Here is a 26,002-nt window from a genome sequence, read left to right on the forward strand (position 1 = left end):
TTGTAGCCATATTAGTCCAGTGATCTATATCAACACATGGTATACATATACAGTGGTACCTCGATTTACGAATTTAATGCGTTCTCCGGGACGTGAATCAGTTCTGGAGGTCAGAAAAAAGTCAAAGTGAACTGGCATGGAAACCAACCCACAATGCAGAACACACAATAAAAGGCATGCAAACAATGAAGCTCAGCTCCCTACCTTTCCACAGCTTGAGAAATGCACCAAAAAGTCCCAAAACAACTGAAAACAATTTCCAGAATGGCTCCAAAACTCGATGCAAAAGCCGCTCCAACACCTCCACACTCAACACCATGTGCTACCCACAGGCTCTAGCATGCAAGGGGCGGTGCTATAAACCTCCCAGTTGCTAGGCATCCTGGGGAAACTTGCTTTGTATTGCAAAAAAAATTTGTCAACTGAGGCATTATTTTCAATGGATTTTCATTTGTAAACCGAAAATTATGTTAACCGAGTTGTTTGTAATTAATGAAAAAAGTAAAAAAGTATACAAGTTAGTATTTTCTTTTCTAAAGCTATTGATGATATGAACTCCTGTAATCCTGAGAAATGTGTACATATTTTTATCTTTTATATTATTTTTATATTACATTTGTCAGTTTGATTTTGGATTTTTTTTTTGCCTTTAATGTTTGTAATTAATACATGTAATATTTACATGCAATATTTGTTTATTTTCAAAGCAGAAATGTAGCACATAGTGTAAACATAAATTAAGAAAAGGCCAAACCAAAACGTAAATGTTTACTATCACTTAATACTGTGTCTGAAATATGAAGTCCTTCTATAGTATTTCAAAGATTTTAGTTTAGTTACTTAATCCAATAAAACTAACTAAATAAATAGAGTCCCTCTAAAAAGCTGGACTCAATTCTGGTTTTTGGCAACAGGGGAAAAAAAGTGAAAAAATTAAATCTGTAATCAAAGACAAATGACTAGGAGTAAAGGTAAATGTGGGGGGATAGCAGCGTTATCAGCAGTATATGGTTCCAATGTATCCAAAAAGAATACATACTTCATAAAGTCACTGCACAAATACGATACAATGGAAAAGCTAAACAAAGCTAAACAAGTAACACATGCACGGAACCCAGGCAGTAGTAAATATAAACTGCTAGGAGAGGTCCACTAAGTAATGGAAAGGCAAATGCATTCCTAAGTTTGGGAGGCTAATGTTAAAAGGTAGAGATAAGCTGCTATAAGACTGGGGACAGAGCCAGTAGATTAAAGGGTAACGGTAGCCTCTGTAGAAAGATATATAGATAAGCCAATGGGCTCAAAATGGGCAATTGCTGATATAATGTAGGTATATGTAAAGCAGAGATAACCAAAAACGAATAGTCATAAGCAGAGCATGTAAATAGAATGCTGAATTATTCCATAGGATTAGTGGTATAGCTTGTAATAAATCTACAACAAATCTGCAGAGGCTCTGACTGTGAAACCCTAATACTCCTAAGGCAACACCTTCAAGGGTGTTCTATGCTGTCCCTAATGTCAGAGTAGTCAACTGAAACATCCCAAAGACGCCCCCCAGAAAAGCCAAAACTCTAAGCAAAAAAAAAAAAAAAAGAAATTACATACTAAAACCAAGTGCTGAGTGAATAAAAGTGATTAATAAAAGAAACCCAATGCGCGTTTCGGTGCGTTTAGCTGCACCTTCGTCAGGGGAAGTTACTTAATCCTAAGCATAATTAATTAAAAATCAAGAGGGTTTTATGAGTACATTTGTGAGTTTAATTTATGATACACGTTCTCACTCTTCTCTTTCCTATTAATGCTACAAATGTATATATTCTAATGAAGCAATGCAGCCCCGATAATTACATTTACAATAAACTTTACTATAAATAAAAAGCAAAACACAGAGTAGGCAATCTCTACCACTATATAACATTAAGGAAAAAATAAAAGCTGTATATAAAGAATGCAAACAATGGTCTGCATTTGATCACAATAAAAAACAAAGAAAAAAGTTACTTGTGCACTATCCCAAATCCCTATGCATTTAAGTAGTGTGGGAGTCTGAGCGCAGGACTTATTTTTGTGTATTTGATCACAATGCCCACATAGAGTACAAAGAGTTAAGTCATATATTTCTGAACTACAGATATTTACAACTGCTATAGCAATCTTTATCAACCTCTGGAGTGCTAATGTAATATTAAAAGTGAAATGCTATATTCCTTCACCCCCAGATAATGGAATTATATGACCCATTAAAACCTCCATTACTGTTTAGAGGTAGGAGGTTTGCTGACAAGGTCATCCACCTTGATGCATTAAACCAGTGACCAGTGACATTGCCCTGACCCATGAGATTCACAGATATTTACTGCATGGAAACTACAGCCAATTAAACAACACTACAAAAGGGTAACACGTGTGCACATTATATAACTCCACCCCTGTAATGCCATCTTGAATGCTTGCAGTATATAGATGGTGAGAGGGAGGAGTGTTTTTTTGCTAGCTATCTGGCAGGGTAGCTGCTAGCCTAGCACCAAAGGTGTAATAGGAGGTGTCTAACTCTAGTGAGTGCATATTAGAAACAACTGTGTAAAGCACAGATACAATCACATGATCCAAATATCAAAAAACAAACACATATGTTAATAACTAAACATTCTGTTCATTAAAAAGTAAACAAGGCTGAATTTGGAAGCAAATTCCAAGGGAATAGCAAATTCTATAACAAGTAAATGAAAAAAAAAAAAGTTTGAATTAGATATTTTTCTAGTTTGGCTAGTGCAGACTATATTTTGCAATGCCCTTGGGTTTTATGGTAACAGCATAGTCTAAGTATTGGCTAAATTATGATAGTTTATTATAATTATAATAAAACAGCTTCTTCTCATTCTCCGTTATCTCAGTCTATGATATACCACTCTCTCCTGGTGCTCTTCCTACTTCTCCCAGCACTCGGTGTTTCTTTCTCTTGCTCTACCTCTTCTCCCCAATCCTTCTCTGTTGGTGTTCCCCAAGGTTCTGTCCTTGGCCCCCTATTGTTCTCAATCTACACTGCCTCCCTTGGTAAACTCATCAGCTCCTTCGGCTTCCAGTATCGGATGACACATAAATTTATCTGTCCTCCCTTGATATCGCATCACCCCTCTTGACTCATGTCTCTGACTGCCTCTCTGCTTTTTCCAACTAGATGGCTGCTCATTTCCTTAAACTGAACCTGTCCATAACTGAACTTCTGGTCTTCCCTCTCTCAAGTGTTGCTACTCCCTTGTCTGTGTCCCTCCAAGTTAAGGCTCGCTGCCTAAGTGTTCTCTTTGACTCTGACCTCTCCTTCACCCCTCATGTCCAATCAATTGTCAAATCCTGCCGCTTCCATCTCAAAAACATTGCGCGCATCCAACCCTATGTAACGTCTCATACGGCAAAGGTGCTTGTCCATGCCACAGTCCTCTTCCACTTCTCAGCGCTCTTACATGTTCCCAACTTGCCCCGTTTCAGTCTATAATGAATGCAGCGGCGAGGCTCGTCTTCCTGTCCGCCCGCACCTCCCACGCTTCCCCCACTTGTCAGTCCCTACATTGGCTTCCCGTAAGATATAGGACTCAGCTTAAGAGCCTGGTACTTGCTTACAAACTTCTGCACAATGCTGCTCCGCCCTACTTATCCTCACTAATACACAAATATGTCCCATCTAGGCCCCTACGCACTGCCAGAGACCTACGTCTAAAGTCCGTTTGTACTCATACCTCTGATGCTCACCTTAAAGACTTCTCTAGGGCTGCACTGCTCCTATGGATTGCTCTTCCCCTCTCTGTTAGACTTTCACCCAATCTCCACTCCTTCAAAACATTTTTTAAAAAACTTACTTCATTAGGAAAGCATATCAATTAAACTGTGAACAGCTTTCCCTCCCTGCACCCTGATTCCTCTCCTAAAACTGTCATCAAAACACTAAGCCATCAATAATTACTATCCTAGCAACCTACTTTTATACCTTACCCTTACCTTTTGTGTCACTATACCCCACTCCCTCTATCATGTCTGCAGATTGAGCAGGGCCCTCAACCCCTCTGTTCCTGTGCATCCAACTTGCCTGGTTACAAATACGTGTCTGTTAGTCCACCCATTCTACAGCACTACAGAACTTGTTGGCGCATTATAAATAATAATAATAATAGCTATTTTTACATAAATTAAATAAAACTGCTGAAATTATTTGAATCTAAAAAGCTAGAATTAACATTTAAATTATTAATATGTTATACTGTCTTGGGCATTGAGGCTAATCTGACAGTGGAAACCATCATAATTTACAATAAAAGGTGATATTATTGTAGAAATATCTTACATTTCCAACATGCTTCACTAATAATGCTGTATGTAGTAATGCAGGTACCATGATTGTATGATTTCAATTACAGTGGTCAGCCATTGGCTGCTCACTGTTTAGTGGACATGCCCCCACCTATGGTATGATGAGTAGAGACATACTGGAGGTTTTATACCTCCCTTATTCCTAAATAGGGGTCATATTGACCGTTATATCCTTTTCCATTTATTTATTTTTGTGTGTGTTTTAAGTGTGAATTGTCATGTTTTTATGCATGATGCATGGATTGATCAACTGTCAAATCTGATAAGTCTATTGGAGAATATAAGGTTTAAAACCAGATATGTATTAAACCTTGATCATTAGTGCTGTCTATATTTGTTCACTCAAGACCTATTTTTTGACTTGTTCACAAATTGCCTATTACTGTTAATGAACTGTTCATTGCAAGAAATATATACATTTTGCAATGAAACACGTAAGCACCATTTCCCCTGGCTGGTTATATAGAGCAGTGGACATGTGAAGTCCAGATCGTATTCTTTCTGAGGTTTTACCGTTCTCATTACCCTTCTACAATGTCAGGTATATGAAGAAGGAGACTTCTTCTTAAAATGACACACGAAGCATTGCAATTTATTGCTTTGGAGCAAGTCGTCTTTGATAACAGTCCCCCATTTTTTTTCCAACAATATTTGACTGGTTTAACAAAAATATAGGGATCCAAGAACCAGCTCCTCTGCTCCAAATCCAACTTTAACTTCTGCATTACACATACAATACATCTGCATTACCTGCTGCATTACCAATACAATACTGTTTAAATCTGAATGGCAATAATAGACTATGAGGGCTAACAAAAATACAGATCTGCTTTATATTCATCCTTTGAGTAGAACAATAGTCAAATTTTTTAATACTATGCTACTAGCCAGGCCTTACATGTAACGTTTCACTGCAAGTATGGAGGGTTTATGGCACACTTATCAATATGAATTTCTTCTAGTCAGATCTACATTTTCTAAATTATCACTTGACAATGGCTGGAGAGAAATGGATATATTGAGCCCAGATTATATATCACTCTCTGAATACGTGCTTTTATTTATAAATATCATATAAATCACAGAAACAACAGCTTGTCTATCCCTACTGTCAAGCATAATACATGGCAATCTTTCCTGTTTAGTTCCAAACATCATCACTCACCTCCTCAAGACTATTAGAAGGTAATGGTTCTGCCAAGTTTTCATTTCCTAGTCCAGAATCATCAGCATCAATAAGATTGTCTATGGGGACATCTTGCTTTGCTTTTATGAAAGTAAAATCACTTTCACTTGAATCCAGAGCCACACACACATTATATGAGTATGGCAGAGGTAAAGTTCCATTGTTATATTGGGAAAGCATTCTGGGATCCACATGAGAATAAAGATTGGTACTTAGAGATCCAAAGGCTGGAGGGGATTTTGACTCTTTACATCTGGCTATGATAACTAACATAACACTTAAAATAAACAAAAAGGAAATCAGAGCCAATGCAATTACTAAATAAATTTGTACATTTGATGGATGATCTTTATCACTAACTTGATTAGTGAATTTGGGAACAACCTGTTGGAAAGAATCTGCAACAATTATATTTAAGGTTGCTGTTGTTGACAGAGAAGGGACTCCATTGTCTTTCACCAAAACCACCAGCTTATATTTCAAAACATCCTTCTGTTCAAAAACACGTGATGTCCTTATTTCTCCTGTGTGTTGACTAATGCTGAAGGGAGATGGTTCTGATGTTGGTATGAAATGATAAGAGAGCCAAGCATTATGCCCTGAGTCAGCATCTACTGCAACCACCTTAGTTATTACAGCACCTTCTTCAGAGACCAATGGGACCATTTCAAAGGAGGTGGAATCAACATTTTCTGGTGATGGGTACAACATTAATGGTGAATTGTCATTCTGGTCTAATATGAGAATAATTAATGTTGTGTTGCTACTCAATGAAGGGGATCCATTGTCTTTAGCGCTCACGTTAATATGAAACTCTTTGTTTTGCTCATAATCGAAAGATCTTTGAGCATAAATAACTCCAGTCTCTATATTAATGGAAAAATAAGACGATACTGAGAAATCTTCTGTATTGATACTAGAAATTGAATATATGATTTTAGCATTGTCTCCAAAGTCTTGATCAAAAGCATGTATACTGTATATAGAGGCTCCTGGTAAATTGTTTTCTGGCACATAGGCAATGTATGAAGATTTCTTAAATACAGGGCGATTGTCATTAACATCTGCTATCTCCAACTTAATCATTTTTGTAGTAGAAAGGGAAGGGGATCCTCTATCAGTTGCTATAATTGTGATGTTGTAATATGATTCTTTCTCTCTGTCCATAGCATTTATTGTAACAATTTTGTAATATTTAATAGATGATTGTATTAACTGAAAGGGCACTTCCCCAATTATTTGACAATCAACTTCTCCATTTTCTCCTGAATCTTGATCATGAACTTCTATCAATGCTATTCGAGTTCCTGGTGTTGAATCCTCAGGAATAGGAGATGTTAATGAGGTAATGGATATCTCTGGGGTATTATCATTTTCATCTATTATTTCTACTAAGACTTTGGAATGGGCCACAAGCCCACCACCATCTTTTGCTTGAATAGACATTTCATAATGTTTCACTGCTTCAAAATCCAATTTTTTATTAGTTTTAATATCTCCATTTTTAGAATTTATTGTAAAGATTTCAGTAGAAAGAGCATTGTCTGTTGTTTTTATAAAAGAATATGTAATCTGTGCATTAGAACCTTCATCCTGATCAGTTGCAGTGACATGAAGCAATGTAGAGTTGATTGGAGCATTTTCACTTATACTCACTTTATAAACGTCTTGAGTAAATATAGGAAAATTATCATTTGCATCAGTAACAATAACCTTTATGGAAACAGTGCCTGATCTAACGGGATTCCCTTCATCCAGTGCTGTTAATATTAATTCATGAATGTTTTGTGTCTCCCGATCTAAAGATTTCAGTAACACAAGCTCAACAAATTTACTGCCATCAGTGCTGGTCTTTTCACTCAGTGTAAAATGCTGATTATCACTGAGCTTGTATGTTTGTACAGAATTAATCCCAATATCAGGATCACCTGCATTTTGCAAAATGAAGTGTGTTCCAGGTGAAGAAAATTCAATAATTTCTAAAGTGATGGTTTCATGGAAAAATCTGGGAGAATTATCATTTATATCCTGAATTTCAATGGTGACAGGAAAAACATTTAAAGGATTATCAAGCACTGCATCAAAGGTTAGAATGCAGGGAGCTGCTGTCCCACACAGTGTCTCTCTATCTATCCTGTCTTTAACATATAAATTCCCATTGTCTAGATTTACAGAAAAATATTTATCTGAGACACGTGAAACAATATGAAATTTTCTAAGTGAGAGCTGCTTAATATCTAATCCAAGATCTTTTGCAATATTAGCTATAACAGAGTCTTTTCTCATTTCTTCATCAATGGAATAATGAAGCTGGGCAGATACTGAATGACAAAGCCATGAAAATAATAAGGAAGATATTACTTGCCATCTGATCCACTTGTATTTCCAAGAATCCTTAATTTTCATCTCAGCTATTTTCAAAGTAAATGTTTTCATTGTTTGCCAATTTATTTGTAATCCAGTTGAAAGTAAAGCAAAAGATTCTGAATGTATGTCTTTTAAAGAATAACAGCATATAGACTGTGCTTAGGCTATGAGGAAATCCAAAAATGGCTGTGTTTCTTCTTGCAAATCTGCAGTGTGTGTTACAGAAATATCAGTGGATCTCCAGCTCTGTATTCTTCTCCTTATTGGTCAAACAGCGGCGCTCAGAGGTATAAATGCAGAACTACACTATTATAAAGGTGTTTTTATTTTAGATAGCTGCAGTATAATGTTTTCTACATATTATCAATGTATAAACATTAATGTTGGGTTTGAGTAAAATATCCCGTAATTATTTTGCATCTAAAACATCATAAAGGGCATATAGTGATGCACATTTGTGATGCAATCGTTAGTTTAGTTTTAAAAGAGTAAGCATACTTTGTCCCCGATTTCATATTTTTGCATAAGCTTTTCAAATGATTTAATATTTTTGGTTAAATTTTTTATTTCTAAATATTAGCGCAGCATTTTCAGTTTCAAAACATTGCACGCACAGAGTTTCAGCCATTTGCTGCTTGAGATGTAACTCCACGTTGGCAGCATCATCACCTAGCTTGGAACAAGAACTCTAGGCTGGCTAATGTCAATCCATATTTGGCATCAGTCAACAGCACACACATCATGCTTGCAATAGGTGACTAATGCAGGATGGCACCCCTCTGTGCCACCCAAGCCCACTTTCCTTGACATTCCTCCCTCCGGGAATATTTGGATTCTAGGAGAACTTGCCCTTGGAATACGATTATAGCTATGTTTTAGCTTTCCTTCTTTCTTTTTTTTTACTTTTGAACAGGATTAAAAAGTAAAAAAAAGTTTTACTACAACAAAAACATAGTTTTATTAAAATGGAGACTGGGTGACAGTCTGATGGAGCCATGAAGGGAATTCCTAGGGAACTGTGCTTCCCTTGAGAAGTCTTGAAGGCAAGAATCAGAGGTGCGAGTATAAACAGAGGATAGATGCAGGTCTCTAACAGAGCCTGGATGGGACACACTTGGGTATTAGTGAGAATAGGTAGACAGGAACACTATTATAAAGAGAATTCTAAGTGAGGAAAATAATTTAAAATTTAAATTGATCCCTATATTTTATGTGAAGTCAATGTAAGGACTGACAGAGAGAAAGATTAGCCTTGTTGCAAAACTCATTGTACCTGTAGTAGGGTGAGCTAGGAGTGTTTAAGACCATTGAGAATGTGAACGATAATAGTGACATATTAAATCTAAGAACATTTTATAAGAAGTCACATGCAGTGAATATATATTTTTGGCACATATAGTAAGTAAATAAACCTATTGACTCTTGTTCACTCCACGGAAACTCGGTAAGTGAAGTTGATGAAGTTTGCCAAAGTTTAAGTTAGGGCATTCACTAACTATATTGAGATAATATACACACATATCATTGGAATATAAATTTATAGAAATTTGCTTAATCAGCTTACAAATGTAGGATTTTTGAACTATTACACTGTAATGGTCTTTTTCAGAAATCACTGCTAGGAGCGTATCTGAGGTGCTTTCAGACTGGACAGATTTCACAAAGGAAGAATGTTAGAAGGTTACTAACATGGTAATAGGTGTTTTTTTCCCGGTTTATTTTCTTCTTCTTTTTTTAATACAACAACAATTATCTTGTGGGATGCAACCCAAAGTGTATCTATGGACAAGCTACCACTATAAAGTAGTTGTAATATTGTTTGTTCAGGCTATGGTTTTCAAAACAAATAGAACCAGCAATACTGTATAAACTATGATCAGACAGGCCATGGGTCAGTGATGGTGGTAAGCATGCAAATACACTATAACAGATTAAACATTTATAGCTATGTAAATTTTAAGACAACAAAAATATGTAACACGTCAACAATAATGGTTTGTATGAAGAAAATAATAAGCAGAGAGTCTGCTTTTTGCATGGGCATGTGGATGCCAAGTGGTCAGTCAAAGCACCACGGCAACTTCCTGTTAACGCAAAGTGTATGGTTATAAGAGCACCCTGCACTCTTAGTTTTCAGAGTAGCTTATAACTGCAATTTGTAAAAATTGCTGCAGATATAACAGATCTTCTTTGGCTAGGAGAAGACAAGTTTTTCCTTCCTCTTTTGTTCTCTTAATTTTAATCTAGTATCCATGAACAGCTTTGTTTTCTTGCATTTCTATGATAGGCAAGTATGATTCAAATAAATATTATTCTAAGTATTATTTTAAAATAACACAAACTATACTATAGAGTTTTCTTTGAAACTCCTGTACCTGTGTATCTGTTTATGTAGATAATATATCAATATTGTCCAAAGCAAAGTAGCAAAGCACTCTTTAATTCTAATTATTTGGGTGTCTATCAGGGTTATTCACTAGAGTGAGATTGCAAATTTAATTTCAAATTTAAGGTCAAATTAGCCAAACCAGAAAGTTCTGTAATACAGCGATCCTTTCGGTTCGGTTACTATGGTCCTAAATTTGAAATTCACTTTAGTAAACTACCCTCTATGTGTCCAGTTCCTGCACACCATTTCAGGATTGCAGGGAATTCAAAGTGAATTTTAAACTTGAAGCCAATATAGCTGAACTTTAAAAATTCTCCAAGTCAGCTATGATTACAGTTCAGATACTTTTGCTTTAAGCTTGAAATTCACTTTTAAAATAGAGATAATTCTCACTTTAGTAAATAACGCTGTTGGATGTTTTTATTTAGACATACAATATATCTACATTTTAAACTGATACTGACAAAATAAATAAATTAAGAATTGGGTTTGCCATCAATAATTAAGGCTTAATAGCAAGGTTTATGTGCAGCTCCTAAACTATGTGTCTGATTAGCACGGCAGTCAAGACCTGCCCTGGTTTACCAGAAATTAAGCATAATCTAAGGACAACCATGTCACATAAATCCCATTGGTAACTTCTGAATTACAGTTTACATTTCTGTACTTGATGGTATTTAATGGAAAATGTTTAAATTAGATTTAATATAAAATTAATCGAAAATGATATATTCCCTGAAAATACTGTTATTTGTGGTACTTGGCGTATTTGTTTATCTAATTATATCACAACAAACATTACTTGGAGACCAAGTACTATTAGAATACCAATTTGTACCAACCAATTTACTCTAATATCACAGTTTATTCTTATCATGTTAGAATTTTAAAAAATAGTTATTAAACATATGAGAAGTACCCCATTAATGCCTCAATTTAATAAGCTGTCTGAATGATTTGCTACTTTTAGAAAAACTTAATATTATACAGAAAAATCCCAAAGACCTTAATGGTGACTTATGTAGATAATTAATTAGGCCTAATTTGGTGTACTAAGTGTACTAAGTACTCTTCTATAGAACTATATGTTTATATACATATATTTTCAAATATCAAACTCTACTGCTGTATTATCTAGTACTTACCTTTACAAAACAGTTTGAAGATGTTTCTTTCAGGTCTTCATTTCCAAGTCCAGAGTCATCAGCATCAATAAGGTTGTCTGTGGGAACATCTTGCTTTGGCTTAATGAATGTAAAATCACTTTCACTTGAATCCAAAGCCACACACACATTGTATGGGTATGGAAAAGGCAAGGTTCCATTGTTATATTGGGACATCATTTTGGGATCCACTTGAGAATACAGATTAGTACTAAAAGATCCAAAGGCTGGGGAAGATTTTGACTCTTTACATTTGGATATGATAACCATCATTACACTTACAATAAATAAAAATGAAATAAGAGCCAATGCAATTACTAAATACATTTGTAAATTGGTTGAGGAATCCTCGTCACTTAATTGATTAGTGAATTTGGGAACCACTTGTTGGAAGTAATCTGCAAAAATAAAACTTAAGGTTACAGTTGCTGATAGCGAGGGGACTCCGTTGTCTTTCACCAAAACTGTAACCTTATATTTCAAAACTTCTTTTTGTTCAAACACACGTGCTATCCGTATTTCACCTGTGTGCTGACTAATGCTGAAGGGAGATGGTTCTGACACTTGCATGAAATGATAAGAGAGCCAAGCATTATGCCCTGAGTCAGCATCCACCGCAACAACCTTAGTTATTAGAGTACCTTCTTTGGATGCAAAAGGGACCATCTCAAAGGAAACTGAATCAATACTTCCTGAAGAAGGGTACAAAATTCTAGGTGCATTATCGTTCTGATCTATGATGCGGATAAGTAAAGTTGTGTTGCTACTCAAAGATGGTGATCCATTATCTTTCGCAGTTACTTGTAGTTGAAATTCTTTGTGCTGCTCATAATCAAAGGATCTCTGAGCGTAGAGAACTCCAGTCTCTATATTAATGGAAAGATAAGATGATACTGGTATATCTTCTGTGTTTATACTTAAAATTGAATAAATAATCTTAGCATTCTCTCCAGAATCTAAATCAGAAGCCTGTATGCTGTATATTGAGGCTCCCGGTAAATTGTTTTCTGGGACATATGCAACATGCGCAGTGTTTGTAAATACTGGAGGATTGTCATTAACATCCGATATATCCAGCCTGATTTCTTGTCTAATAGAAAGAGGAGGCGATCCTCTATCAGTTGCTAAAATTGTAATGTTATAGCATGATACTTTCTCTCTATCCATTGTATTTGTTGTAACAATTTTGTAATATTTACTTGATGACAATATTAACTGAAAGGGAGCATTTGCATATCCAATGATTTGACAATCAACGTTTCCATTTTCTCCTGAATCTTGATCATGAACTTCAATCAGTGCTATCCGTGTCCCTGGAGCTGAATCCTCAGGAATAGGAGATGTTAATGAGGTAATTAATATCTCTGGAGCATTATCATTTTCATCTATGATATATATTAAAACCTTTGAATGGGCCACAAGTCCACCACCATCCTTTGCTTGAATAGACATTTCATAATATCTTGCAACTTCAAAATCTAATTTTTGATTTGTTGTTATTTCTCCATTTGTAGCATTAATTTTAAACATTCCAGCTGAAAGTACATTCCCTGATGTTTTTCCAAGTGAATATGTGACCTGTGCATTGGAACCTTCATCTTGATCAGTTGCAGTAACTTGAAGCAGCATAAAGTTAATTGGAGCTTTTTCACTTACACTCACTTTATAGATTTCTTCAGTAAATATTGGAAAATTATCATTTGCGTCAGTAATAATAATTTTGATACGAGCAGTGCCTGATCTTAAGGGATTCCCGCCATCTAGTGCTGTTAAAATTAATTCATGAATATTTTGTGTCTCTCGATCTAAAGGTTTCTCTAAAACAAGTTCTGGAAATTTACTGCCATCGGTTCTGGATTTTTCACTCAGTGTAAAATGCTGATTATCACTGAGCTTGTATGTCTGTATAGAATTAATCCCAATATCTGGATCCTCTGCATTTTGTAAAATAAAATGTGTTCCTGGTGAAGTAAATTCAATAATTTCTAAGGTAATGATGTCATGGAAATATACCGGAGAATTATCATTTATATCCTGAATTTCAATGGTGACAGGGAAAACAGTTAAAGGGTTATCAACCACTGCATCAAAGGTTAGAATGCAGGGAGCTATGACCCTACACAGTGTCTCTCTATCTATCCTGTCTTTAACATGTAAATTTCCAGTTTGCAAATTTATAGAAAAATATTTATCTGAAACACGTGAAACAATATGAAATTTTCTAAATGAGAGCTGCTTAATATCTAATCCAAGATCTATTGCAATATTAGCTATAACAGAGTCTTTTCTCATTTCTTCATCAATGGAATAATGAAGCTGGGCAGATACTGAATGACAAAGCCATGAAAATAAGAAGGAAAATATTACTTGCCATTTCATTCCTTTGTGTTTTTGTGAGTCCTGAGGTTTCATCACAGCCATTTTTCTTGGTTTTAATCTCTGGGAATAATGTTCTTTTAGATTTCCAGTTATCTGTAATCCACTTAAAATGAAAACATCCACCGCTGTCTTCACTTCTTCAAGGGAATATAATGAAATATAACCTTATACAAAGTGCTCTGTATGTGAGAGAATCCAAAAATGGCTGTATTCCTTCTTGCAGATCTGCAGTGTGTGTTAGTGATGGAAATATCAGTGGATCTCCTGCCCTGTATTCTTCTCCTTATTGGTCAAACAGCGGCGCTCAGAGGTATAAATGGAGAACTGCATGGCTGAGAAGTTTGTTTTACTGTATTTATTTAATACAAGTTTAACGTGTTTGATTTTAGATTATTTCTGCCATTAATGTTTTAAATTAATACATGTAATATGTTTATTTTTAAAGCAGCAATGTACATACTGTAAACATAAATTACGAAGGGGCCTAACCAAAAAGTAAATGCTTACTATCACTTAACTGTGTCAGAAACATAAAGTCCTTCTATAGTATTATAGATTATAGATTATAGTTAAGTTAGTTAACCCTAAACATAATTAGTGGTAAAAATCAAGAGTGTAATTTTATGAGCACATTTGTGAATATGAGTTTAATTTATGATACACTTTCTCATGCTTCTCTTTCTTATTAACGCTACAAATTATATATTTTAATGAAGAAATGCAGCCCCAGTAATTATATATACAATAAAGGTTACTTTTAGTAAAAAGCAAAACACAGAGAAGATAATATCTACCATTATATAACATGAACAGAAAGATAAAGGCTTTAGGGGCAGAGCTTAAACTTGAGGAAGACCAGGAGTGCATCGCATGAGCTCTTGGCTTTTTGGGTGAATTTGGGGTGTTATTCCTGACCAAGGAGCTGTTCCACCCACTAAAGTGGATTACATTGGTTAGGGTTTCCCATTGAACAAAAAAGGTTGCCAATTGTGCTTTTACCCCCCTGGGAACCCCAGAAATATTGTTGTGGCCAGTGGCGGATGGAGCAGGGGAGAATCAGACTATCTTCCCGCTCCTTAGTTCCTGATACAGAGATGCTACACTCTTACCCCCCCCCCCCCAGATTATGGATAACCCAGTGAGGGATATAACTGTTTCAGGCTGTCTCAAACGTACTTACCTTCTACTCAACGCTGACATTGCAATTTGTCTCACCCATCTATACCATTCAACCATGACAAGCAGGGCCTTGTTACAGCTGCCTTTAAGCTAGTGTCTAACTACAGTCGTGCTCTCAACCATGGTGGACAACTTAGTTTCAAATGAGGATGATATAAAGCTAGCACAGGTGACTCCCCCTGGTAGACTTGAGCAATCCCTCATGAACGTGGAAGAAATTTTGAAATGTTTTTGGATTGCGGTGGAAGCACGTATGGCAGTGACACCTGGTCCCCCTTTGCAGGTGACCAAAGGAGCAGGGGGCATGCAAGGAGAGGGCCCACACCAGCCACAGCATTTGAACATCTCATTATTCTCACCATTAATAGCCTGAGCTGTAGACATCTAGGGGTGCACCCAAGGCGCATTACCTACACACGAGCGAAAGACCATGCTCCTTAAGTGGCAAGTGACCATCGGATCCTTCTGCTGTCCCATACACAGGGGGGACTTGGATTCTGTGAATCTCTGAGTTCATGACCCAGAGATGTGGGCCTTTACAAGATAAATAAATAAAGGCTTTATATAAATAGCTAGTACTGAAAAAGACAATAGAATGTAAAAGCTAGTACTGAAAATGACAACAGAATGCAAAAAAATTGTCTGCATTTGATCATACTGCCCACATACAGCACATAGAGTTAACTCATATGTTTCTAAACTAAATATATTTACAGTACAACTGCTAATGTAATACTGTGACATGTTAGAGTACATTAATTCACTCCCCTCTACCCCCACCTAATATAATGACATGACCCATTAAAACTTCCTTTTCTGTTTGGAAGTAGGTGGTGTGCTAACAAGGTCATCAAACTTGAGGCAATAGATCAGTGACCAGTGGCATTACCCTGACCAATGAGATTCACAGTTATTAACTGCATAGAACTACATCCAATCAGACAGCACTACCAGCATAAAACACCTGTGCACACTATATAACCCCACTCCTGTGATGCCATTTTAGATGCTTGCAGTATATAGGTGGTGAGAGTGAGGACTGTTTTTTTTTTTTTTTGCTGGCTACCTGGCAGGGCAGTCATCAGCCTAGCACCAAGGGTGTAAGAGGAGGTGTGTAACTCTAGTTAGCGCATCTTAGAAACAACAGTGTAAAGCACATGTACAAGCACATGATCCAAATAATTTTTTTTCCCCACTTTTTTTTTAAAACATGTTCCTGCCTTATATAGGTTTTGGTGATGCTTATGTAATTTAGGCCTTGGTACTATGTCATCATCAATATCATAAATATATCATGAATATACCTTGGAATTCTATTATTCTTCCTAATCCCTCCCACCCGGACCCCCCTCCCCCATCCCTATTAATTAATTCTTAGTGTAAGTTCTTGTCTGTTTACTTTACTCATTTGTTCTTGGAGAGAGAGAACCTCTAATATACTGTATAGTTTCGATGTTTTATTAATCTAATTGTCTGCCTGTTTTGGGGTTGTATTATTTTCCTTTCTTCTCGCCTAATCTTGTCTAGTACTTCCCTTCACTGTGACTGAACATGCACTCTACCTATGTTGACTATTGCGATCTAAATTTAGAAAGAAGAAAAGTGTAAATTAAAAAACAGAAGAAAAAAAGAAAAAAAGAAAGAAAAATCACTTCAGAGAGCAAAGGAAGCATGATATTTTTTCCCATTTTGTTTATCCATGTATCCCAGCCTTCTATTTGCGTATATCTACTTCCTAAGTTCACCAGAATACCCCTTTCCATTCTTGCTTGCCATATAACTTGTTTTATTAGTTCATTGGTGCATAGAATTATCCCTGTTTTCCAGTTTCGTGCTAAGAGTAGTTTAGCTGCCGTGATGTAATATTAACATTAGTGTTCTTTTTGTCATATTTGGTCAGTTCATGTTTAGTAAGACCACTTCAGGTTAAGAGGTCATTTTATTTCCGTTATTTGATATATCTTAATTACTTCTTTCCAAAATTTGTTTATGGGTGTGCACTGCCACCAAATGTGGATCAAATTGCCTTAATTAATATCACATTTCCAGCATCTATCTGATAACTCTGGGAAGTTTTTCTTTAAGCGTTTCGGTGTTAGGTACCATCCATTTGAAGTGTAAGTGTAAGAATAACACACATTTTGCACAATGAAAAAGTAGTAAATAGTGAGTTAATAACATTTATATAATAATTTATGCAACAATATGATGAAAGTGTTAAGGGATTAGATTTATAAGATCTCCTTTATCATTTTTTGCACACCAGGAAATCTAGTTTTCTTTTTCTCCTTCCCTTTTCTTATACTAGCAGGCTCATCTCAGATCGATTACCCTCAGTACGCTTTTCCCACACGACACGTGAGACTTGTATCTGAGCAATGTGTTTTATCACTAAAGATACTGTATGGCGGGGGGTATGGCCATACATTAGGTTTGTCTTAGGTTGATGCCATTGTTTTGGATCAACCTGTCTTATTTCTGTGTAATTACCAATAAAGAAGGGATTTTTGTATTTTTACATATATATGGTAACACTTGGAGAGAGAGAGTCCCGAAACCTGATAAGAAACCACAAGTTAAGTTGATCTCAATAAATGCCCGGGGGATCAATACACCATGTAAAAGGTCTATAATTGTAGACATTTTGTTGAAAAATCGGGTACAAATCGGGTACAAATCTGTGCCCTGCAAGAAACCCATTGGATAAGGAGAATACAATACATTCATCAAGGTACCCCATTATTATAATTGCAGCTTTAGAAAAAAAAAAAGAGGCGTCTCATTTATGCAAATTTTTTTTCCTTAAATCATTAAACATCAAGAATTAGATCCAGAAGGCTGATACATTATTTTAATATGTGAAATAAATAATAAGCTATTCACATTAGCCAAAATCTAGGCATCAAATAAAGCTACAAAAAAATTTACAACAAAAGTGTTTTAAAAAAAATAATCATGGGGACTTCAATTGCGTAGTTGACCCGCTAAAAGACAGAAAGAGCCAAAAAAAAAAGTAGGAAAACATGTGAGAACAGATTGCAAAACTTACTTAACAATCATAATCTGAAAGATATATGGAGAACATTCCATCCTGCTGATCTAGATTACACATGTTATTCTAGAACATTTAACTCATACTCCAGAATAGATCTTATCTTGGGAAACGTGACCATGCTATATCTTGTTAAAAAAATAGAGATACAGTATATAGCACGGTCAGACCATAGCCCTATCATGTTGGAATAAAAAGATAACTTTGATACTTTTCGTAAAGAGTGGCGCATAAAAGATTTTATATCACACAAAAAAAACAATATGTAAGAAATTAAAAAAATAACAAATCTCTTTTTTCTTAAAAAATAAAAACAAAAGCACACCGGACAGCATGGTCTGGTGTGCTTATAAAGGTGTAGTTAGAGGCCGTTTGATAAAAATGACAGCCATTGAAAATAAAAAAGGACTACCGCCTCTCTTTAAACTATATTTATTATTATTATTGCCATTTATATAGCGCCAACAGATTCCGTAGCGCTTATATATAACACTAAGTGAATATAAAAGGCAGAATAAAACAACACTCTCCACACAAACAGCAAGTAAGATTGCAGAAACAACCAATTAATGAATAGCAACCAAACAATTACAAGCATTACAAGCTTAAATTGTATTTAAAAGGCATTAACCGAGAAACAATTATATCCAACAAACTGAAAAAATATACATATAAAAGAGTAATATATCAAATGTGATATTAATTGGATAAAGAAACCTATCTTATGGCCCCAGAAAAAATAGGTGGAGCGTTCAAAAGATTTTACCAGAATCTAAACAGTTTACCAGAAGAAACATTCGGTAAGTAAAAAAAGATTAAGACATTTTTTTGAAAATCTGTCCATGCCAAAAATCCTACCGACCAAATAAGGCTGACAAACCAGCCCATAACAGAAGTAGAGGTTAGTAAATCTATAGATACACTTAAAATAAAGACTGCTCCAGGCCCAGATGGCTTCACAAAAACATTCTATAAACTAATGAAAGATCAACTAAAAGGGGATCTAACCAATATTTTTAACTATATAATGGAAACAGGAGACTGTCCTGGAGAGCTGTTGAGAGCGAACATTGTTCCCATGTCAAAAGCAGATAAACACCTAGAACATATTGGTAATTACAGATCTATATCATTTATCAACACAGATATTAAAATACTATTACTAAATACTAAAATACCATTCTTGCTGACAGATTAAAAATAGTAATACCACAATTAATCAATAATGATCAAGTCGGGTTCATACCCAGGAGGTCTCCGATTAACAATCTCAGAAAACTAATAAACATATTAGAAAAAACAGAGAACAGTGGAACCCCTCTAATGTTTCTGTCAATAGACACAGAAAAAGCATTTGACAGGGTTGGATGGGGTTTCATCATCGGATCAATATCACAAGCCTTGTCTGCTCTCTACAGCTCTCCATAAGCTAGGGTAACAGGCTCAGGATTCACATCACAAAACTTTAATATCAAAAATGGGACTAGACAAAGGTGCCCTCTTTCCCTTTTACTGTATATAATGGTGTTAGAACCCCTAGCGATTTTAATAAGACAAAACAAAAAAAAATCTAAGGATCCATGAATCTGCTAGGACAAACCAAATTAAATATTTATGCTGATGACATCTTACTAACATTAGAAGAACCAAAAACTTTGGTCTCAGAACTATTGAAGGAGATAAACAACTATTCTAAAGTCTCAGGATACGAATTTAACCTGGAGAAATCAACATTTAATTTAACATTTAATTTATTTAAAATTATGAATAAAATGATAATTTCTGAGGTTTTACCGTTCTCACTATCCTTCTACAATGTCAGGTATCTGAAGTGACAGAGGGTGACTTCTTCTTAAAGGAACACATTAAGCATTGCAGTTCATTGTTGTCACTATGGAGCATTCTTTAAGTACAATCCCTTTATTTTATTCAAACTATATTTCAATGGTTTAACAAAAAATAGGGATCCAAGACCTGGCTCCTGTGCTACAACTTTAAAATAAAAACATTTCACTTCTGCATTATCCTTACAATACTGTTCAAATCTGGATTGCAATAATAGACTATGAGTGCTAACAAAAATACAGATCTGCTTTATATTCATCTTTATGTAGAACAATATTCTCAACTTTTAATACTTTATTTATTGAATGTTTAAAATAATGTTTAAACAAGTTGAAAACTATTTTTCTCAAACTATAGACAATATCACATCACAGTTTTTACTTATTTTTTTACCTGTAATGAGTAGTGTTATGAACCATATAACATTAACTTCCATAATGCATAATTATTAATCCATCAACACATAATAACTCTAAATACCTTTTATATATATACCTTCACAGGAGTTCTTTCAAGTCTTCATCAGTACCTTATGCATTATGAAGGTTTCAAATGACAAGTCCTATGCTACTAGCCATGCCTTAAATGTTACTTGCCACTGCAAGTATGGATGGTCCGTGGCACACTCATCAATGTGAATTTCTGATAGATCTAAATTTTCAAAAAATATCACTTGACAATGGATGATGTCAATGGATATTTTAAAACCTGATTATGTATTACTCTCTGAAACCATGTATGTATTTATTAATATCATATGAACCACATAAACCACATTTTGGGAAACCCTGCTATAAAGCTGAATACTTGACAATCTCTACTTTAAATTCCAATAATTATCACTCACCTTCTCAATACTATTAAAAGTTACTGGTTCTGTCAAGTTTTCCTTTTCTAGTCCAGAATCATCAGAATCAATAAGATTGTCTACGGGGACATCTTGCTTTGGTGTTATGAAAGTAAAATCACTTTCACTTGAATCCAGAGCCACACACACATTGTATGAATATGGCAAAGGTAAAGTTCCATTGTTATATTGGGAAATATATCTGGGATCCACATGAGAATAAAGGTTGGTACTGAGAGATCCAAAGTTTGAATGGGATTTTGACTCTTTACATCTGGATATGATAGTCAACATTACAGTTAAAATAAACAAAAAGGAAATCAGAGCCAATGCAATTACTAAATACATTTGTAAACTCGATGGATGATCTTTATCATTAATTTGATTAGTGAATTTGGGAACAACCTGTTGCAAAGAATCTGCAACAATTATATTTAAGGTTACTGTTGTTGACAGAGAGGGGACTCCATTGTCTTTCACCAAAACCGCCAGCCTATATTTCAATACATCCTTTTGCTCAAATACACGTGATGTCCTTATTTCTCCTGTGTGTTGACTAATGCTGAAAGGAGATGGTTCTAATATTTGTATGAAATGATAAGATAGCCAAGCATTATGTCCTGAGTCAGCATCTACTGCAACCACCTTAGTTATTACAGAACCTTCTTCAGAGACCAATGGGACCATCTCAAAGGATGTGAAATCAACATTTTCTGGTGATGGGTACAAAATTACTGGCGAATTATCATTCTGATCCATTATTAGAATAATTACCGTTGTATTGTTGCTCAATGAAGGGGATCCATTGTCTTTAGCACTCACTTTGATATGAAACTCTTTGTTTTGCTCATAATCAAAGGATCTTTGAGCATAAATAACTCCAGTCTCTATATTAATGGAAAAATAAGAGGATACTGGGATATCTTCTGTATTGATGCTAGAAATTGAATATATAATTTTAGCATTGTCTCCAGAGTCTTGATCAGAAGCATGTATACTGCATATAGAGGCTCCTGGTAAATTGTTTTCTGGCACATAGGCAATGTATGAAGATTTCCTAAATACAGGGCGATTGTCATTAACATCTGCTATCTCCAACTTAATCATTTTTGTAGTAGAAAGGGAAGGCAATCCCCTATCATTTGCTAGAATTGTAATGTTGTAATACAATTCCTTCTCTCTGTCCATAGCATTTATTGTAACAATTTTGTAATATTTACTAGATGAATGTATTAACTGAAAGGGTACTTCCCCAATTATTTGACAGTCAACTTCTCCATTTTCTCCTGAATCTTGATCATGAACTTCAATCAATGCTATCCGTGTCCCTGGTGTTGAATCCTCAGGAATAGGAGAATTTAATGAGGTGATAGATATCTCTGGAGCATTATCATTTTCATCTATTATTTCTACTAAGACTTTGGAATGGGCTACAAGCCCACCACCATCTTTTGCTTGAATAGATATTTCATAATTTTTCACTGCTTCAAAATCCAATTTTCCATTTGTTTTAATGTCTCCATTAGTAGCATTAATTGTAAAGATCTCAGTTGAAAGGGCATTCCCTGATGTTTTTATAAAAGAGTATGTGATCTGTGCATTAGAACCTTCATCCTGATCAGTTGCAGTGACATGAAGAAGTGTAACATTGCCAGGAGTATTTTCAGCTATGCTAACTTTATAAACCTCTTGACTAAATATAGGAAAATTATCATTAATATCTGCAACCATAATCTTTATTAAAGCAGTTCCAGATCTAACTGGATTCCCACCATCTAGTGCTGTTAAAATTAATTCATAAGTGTTTTGTGTCTCTCGATCTAAAGATTTCAGTAACACAAGCTCAACAAATTTGCTGCCATCAGTGCTGGTCTTTTCACTCAGTGTAAAATGCTGATTATCACTGAGCTTGTATGTTTGTACAGAATTAATGCCAATATCTGGATCACCTGCATTTTGCAAAATAAAGTGTGTTCCAGGTGAAGTAAATTCAATAATTTCCAGGGTAATGGTTTCATGAAAAAATATGGGAGAATTATCATTTATATCCTGAATTTCAATGGTGACAGGAAAAACAGTTAAAGGATTATCAACCACTGCATCAAAGGTTAGAATGCAGGGAGCTACTGCCCCACACAATGTCTCTCTATCTATCCTGTCTTTAACGTATAAATTCCCATTGTCTAAATTTACAGAAAAATATTTATCTGAAACACGTGAAACAATATGAAATCTTCTAAGGGAGAGCTGTTTGATATCTAATCCAAGGTCTTTAGCAATATTAGCTATAACAGAGTCTTTTCTCATTTCTTCATCAATGGAATAATGAAGCTGGGCAGATATTGAATGACAAAGCCATGAAAATAAGAAGGAAAATATTACTTGCCATTTTATTCCTTTGTGTTTTTGTGGATCTTGTGTTTTCATCTCTGCTATCTTGAAAGTGATTCCTTTCTTGAAAGTTATTTGTAATCTAAAGCACTGAATCCACCTCTTCAGAAGAATATAACCAGATTTTCTGTGCTCTGTCTGTGAGAGAATCCAAAAATGGCTGTGTTTCTTCTTGCAGATCTGCAGTGTGTGTTAGTGATGGAAATATCAGTGGATCTCCAGCTCTGTATTCTTCTCCTTATTGGTCAAACAGCGGCGCTCAGAGGTATAAATGGAGAACTGCATGACCAAGAACATTTTTTCACTGTATTTATTTAATACACGTTTAATGTATATATGCATTATGTGTGTGTGTGTGTATAGAAATATATATATAAAAATAAAGATGGGTTTGGCACTCTTCCTTAAAAAGTTAAAATTAAAGATACATACCAGGGTGAAACTCAGCCAGCGAAAATATCTAAGAATGAAAAATATTGGCGCACACCTGGATTTAAGTGTTGTTTAATTTACTGTGTCCATAAATTCAAAATTTAAGAGATCAACGTTTCGACCTATTCAGGTCTTTATCAAGATCAGAACCAAGATCAGAATATGTACACACATATCAATAAAGAGTAGAGAAGGTAGCCATCTAACTGTCTGTGTGTCTATCTATCTATCTATCTATCTATCTCTTAGAAATGGAATTGAATCTCAGTTACCGTAAATGCTCAATTACAGTAAACTATCTTGCTGTTTATATTTGCATTAATGCAAAAAGTATACATGTTAGTGTAGATATGTTGATATAATGAAATCATCAGTTTAATAATAGAAGTATTATTCAAATATTTATTTCTACCTTAAAGTTCCTAAAGATATTGATGATTAGACATCCTCTAATCCTGAGTAATTTGTACATAATTTTATTTTACCTTCATCAGTTTGACTTTGGGTTATATTTGCCATTGACTTTTTAAAATTAATATATTTAGTATGTTTATTTCTAAAGCTGCAATGTAGCACATACTGTAAACATAAATTAAGAAAAGACCTAACAATAAAGTACATATTTACTATCACTTAATAATGTGTCAGAAAGATAAAATCCTTCTATAGTATTCAAAGAATACTATAGCTGTTGCTTAATCCTAAACATAATTAAGTTTAAAAATCAAGAGAGAAGTAGAGTGTACATTTGTGCATATGAGTTTCATTTATGATACACTTTATCATGCTTCTTTTTCCTATTAACGCTAAAACTTATATATTCTAACGAAGAAATGCATCCCCGTGAATTATATATACAACTTTACTTTAAATAAAAAGCAAAACAAAGATAAGATAATGTCTACCACTATATATCATTAATAGAAAAATAAAAGCTTTATAAAAAAAGTTGGTAGTGAAAATGACAACAGAATGTAACAGTTAGTACTGAAATTACAACAGAGTGCAAACAAAAGGCTTGCATTTGATCACAATGCCACATACAGTACATAAAGTTAACGCATATATTTGTAACTAAAAATATTTACAGCGATCTTTGTCGATCTCTGGAATGCTAATGTAATATTAACAGTGAAATGTTAGAGTACATTCCTTCACCCCCTTCCCCAGCTAATGGAATGATATGACTCATTGAAACTTCCTTAACAGTTTGGAATTAGCTATTGTGCTGACAAGGTCATCGACCTTGATGCATTAAATCAGTGACCAGTGGTATTATCCTGACCAGTGAGATTCACAGATATTCACTACATAAAAACTACAGCCAATCAAACAAAACTACAAGCATATAACACTTATGCAAACTATATAACCTTATCCCTGTGAGGCCATCTTAGATGCTTGCAGTATATAGGTGGTGAGAGGGAGCAGTGTTTTTTTACTGCTATCTGGCAAGGCAGCTGCCAGCCCAGCACCAAGGGTGTAACAGTAGGTGTCTAACTCCAGCGAGCGCATCTTAGAAACAACTGTGTAAAGCACAAATACAATCACATGATCCAAATATCAAATAACAAACACATATGCTAATAACTAAACATTCTATTCACTAAAACATAAACTGACTGAATTTGCAAGCAAATTACAAGGGACTTGCACATTCTAGACCAAGTTTATTTAAAAACAACTATCTTAACTGGAGATTTTTTTTCCAGTTTGGCTATTTTAGCCTAGATTTTGCACTTAGCTTGGAATATATGGTAACGCATACTCGAAGTATTGGTTAAATCATTATAATTAATTTTCATAACTTTCATAACATTGACCTCTTCATGTAGCAATTACTTGAATCTAATAAGCTACAAATAACATTTAAGTTCTATCTTTATAATATGTTATACTCCCCTGGCATGGCATTGAGGCTAATCTGATAGTGGAAACCATAATAATTTGCTATAAAAGATGATATTAGTGTAGAAATATCTTCAATTTCTAATATGCTTTACTAATAATGCTCTATATAATAATGCAGGTACCATGATTGTAAGTTTTCTATTACAGTGACCAGCCATAAGCTGCACACTGTTTCGTGGACATGCCCCCACGTGTGGCATGGTGGGTGGAGACATACTGGAGGTTTTATACCTCCCATATCCTTAAATGGAGGTCATATTGACTGCTATAGGCTTTTTCATTTATTTTTGTGTGGGTTTTAAGTGTGAATTTTCATGTTTTTATGCATGATGCATGGATTGATCAACAAGCTGTCAAATCCGATAAGTCCATTGGAGAATATAAGGTTTAAAACCAGGTATGTATTAAAGGTTGAACAGTAGCTCTGCCTAGGTTTGTTGTTACCAGACTTATTATTTGACTTGTTCACAGATTGTCTATAACTGTTACTTTAGTG

General features: G+C 34.9%; 1 protein-coding gene across 40 annotated transcripts in view; it reads right to left on the reverse strand.

The window, feature by feature from the left end:
• Positions 1-26,002, reverse strand: part of LOC134602746 (protocadherin gamma-A4-like) — a 347,761-nt gene that overhangs the window by 81,014 nt on the left and 240,745 nt on the right. For 2 of the 40 annotated variants that reach the window (XM_063447996.1, XM_063447992.1), the window contains exon 1: positions 11,453-14,068. The exons of 35 other annotated variants lie outside the window; for them this stretch is intronic. In XM_063447996.1, coding sequence (XP_063304066.1) covers positions 11,453-13,891 — 2,439 coding nt within the window. In that variant the 5' untranslated portion in view covers positions 13,892-14,068. Of the gene's footprint in view, positions 1-5,530; positions 8,068-11,452; positions 14,069-20,772; positions 23,203-26,002 lie in introns of those variants that run through there. 3 more of the 40 variants (XM_063447988.1, XM_063447987.1, XM_063448027.1) reach the window with 2 other exon arrangements.

Source organism: Pelobates fuscus, chromosome 3 (assembly GCF_036172605.1).
Source record: "Pelobates fuscus isolate aPelFus1 chromosome 3, aPelFus1.pri, whole genome shotgun sequence".
NCBI lineage: Eukaryota > Metazoa > Chordata > Amphibia > Anura > Pelobatidae > Pelobates > Pelobates fuscus.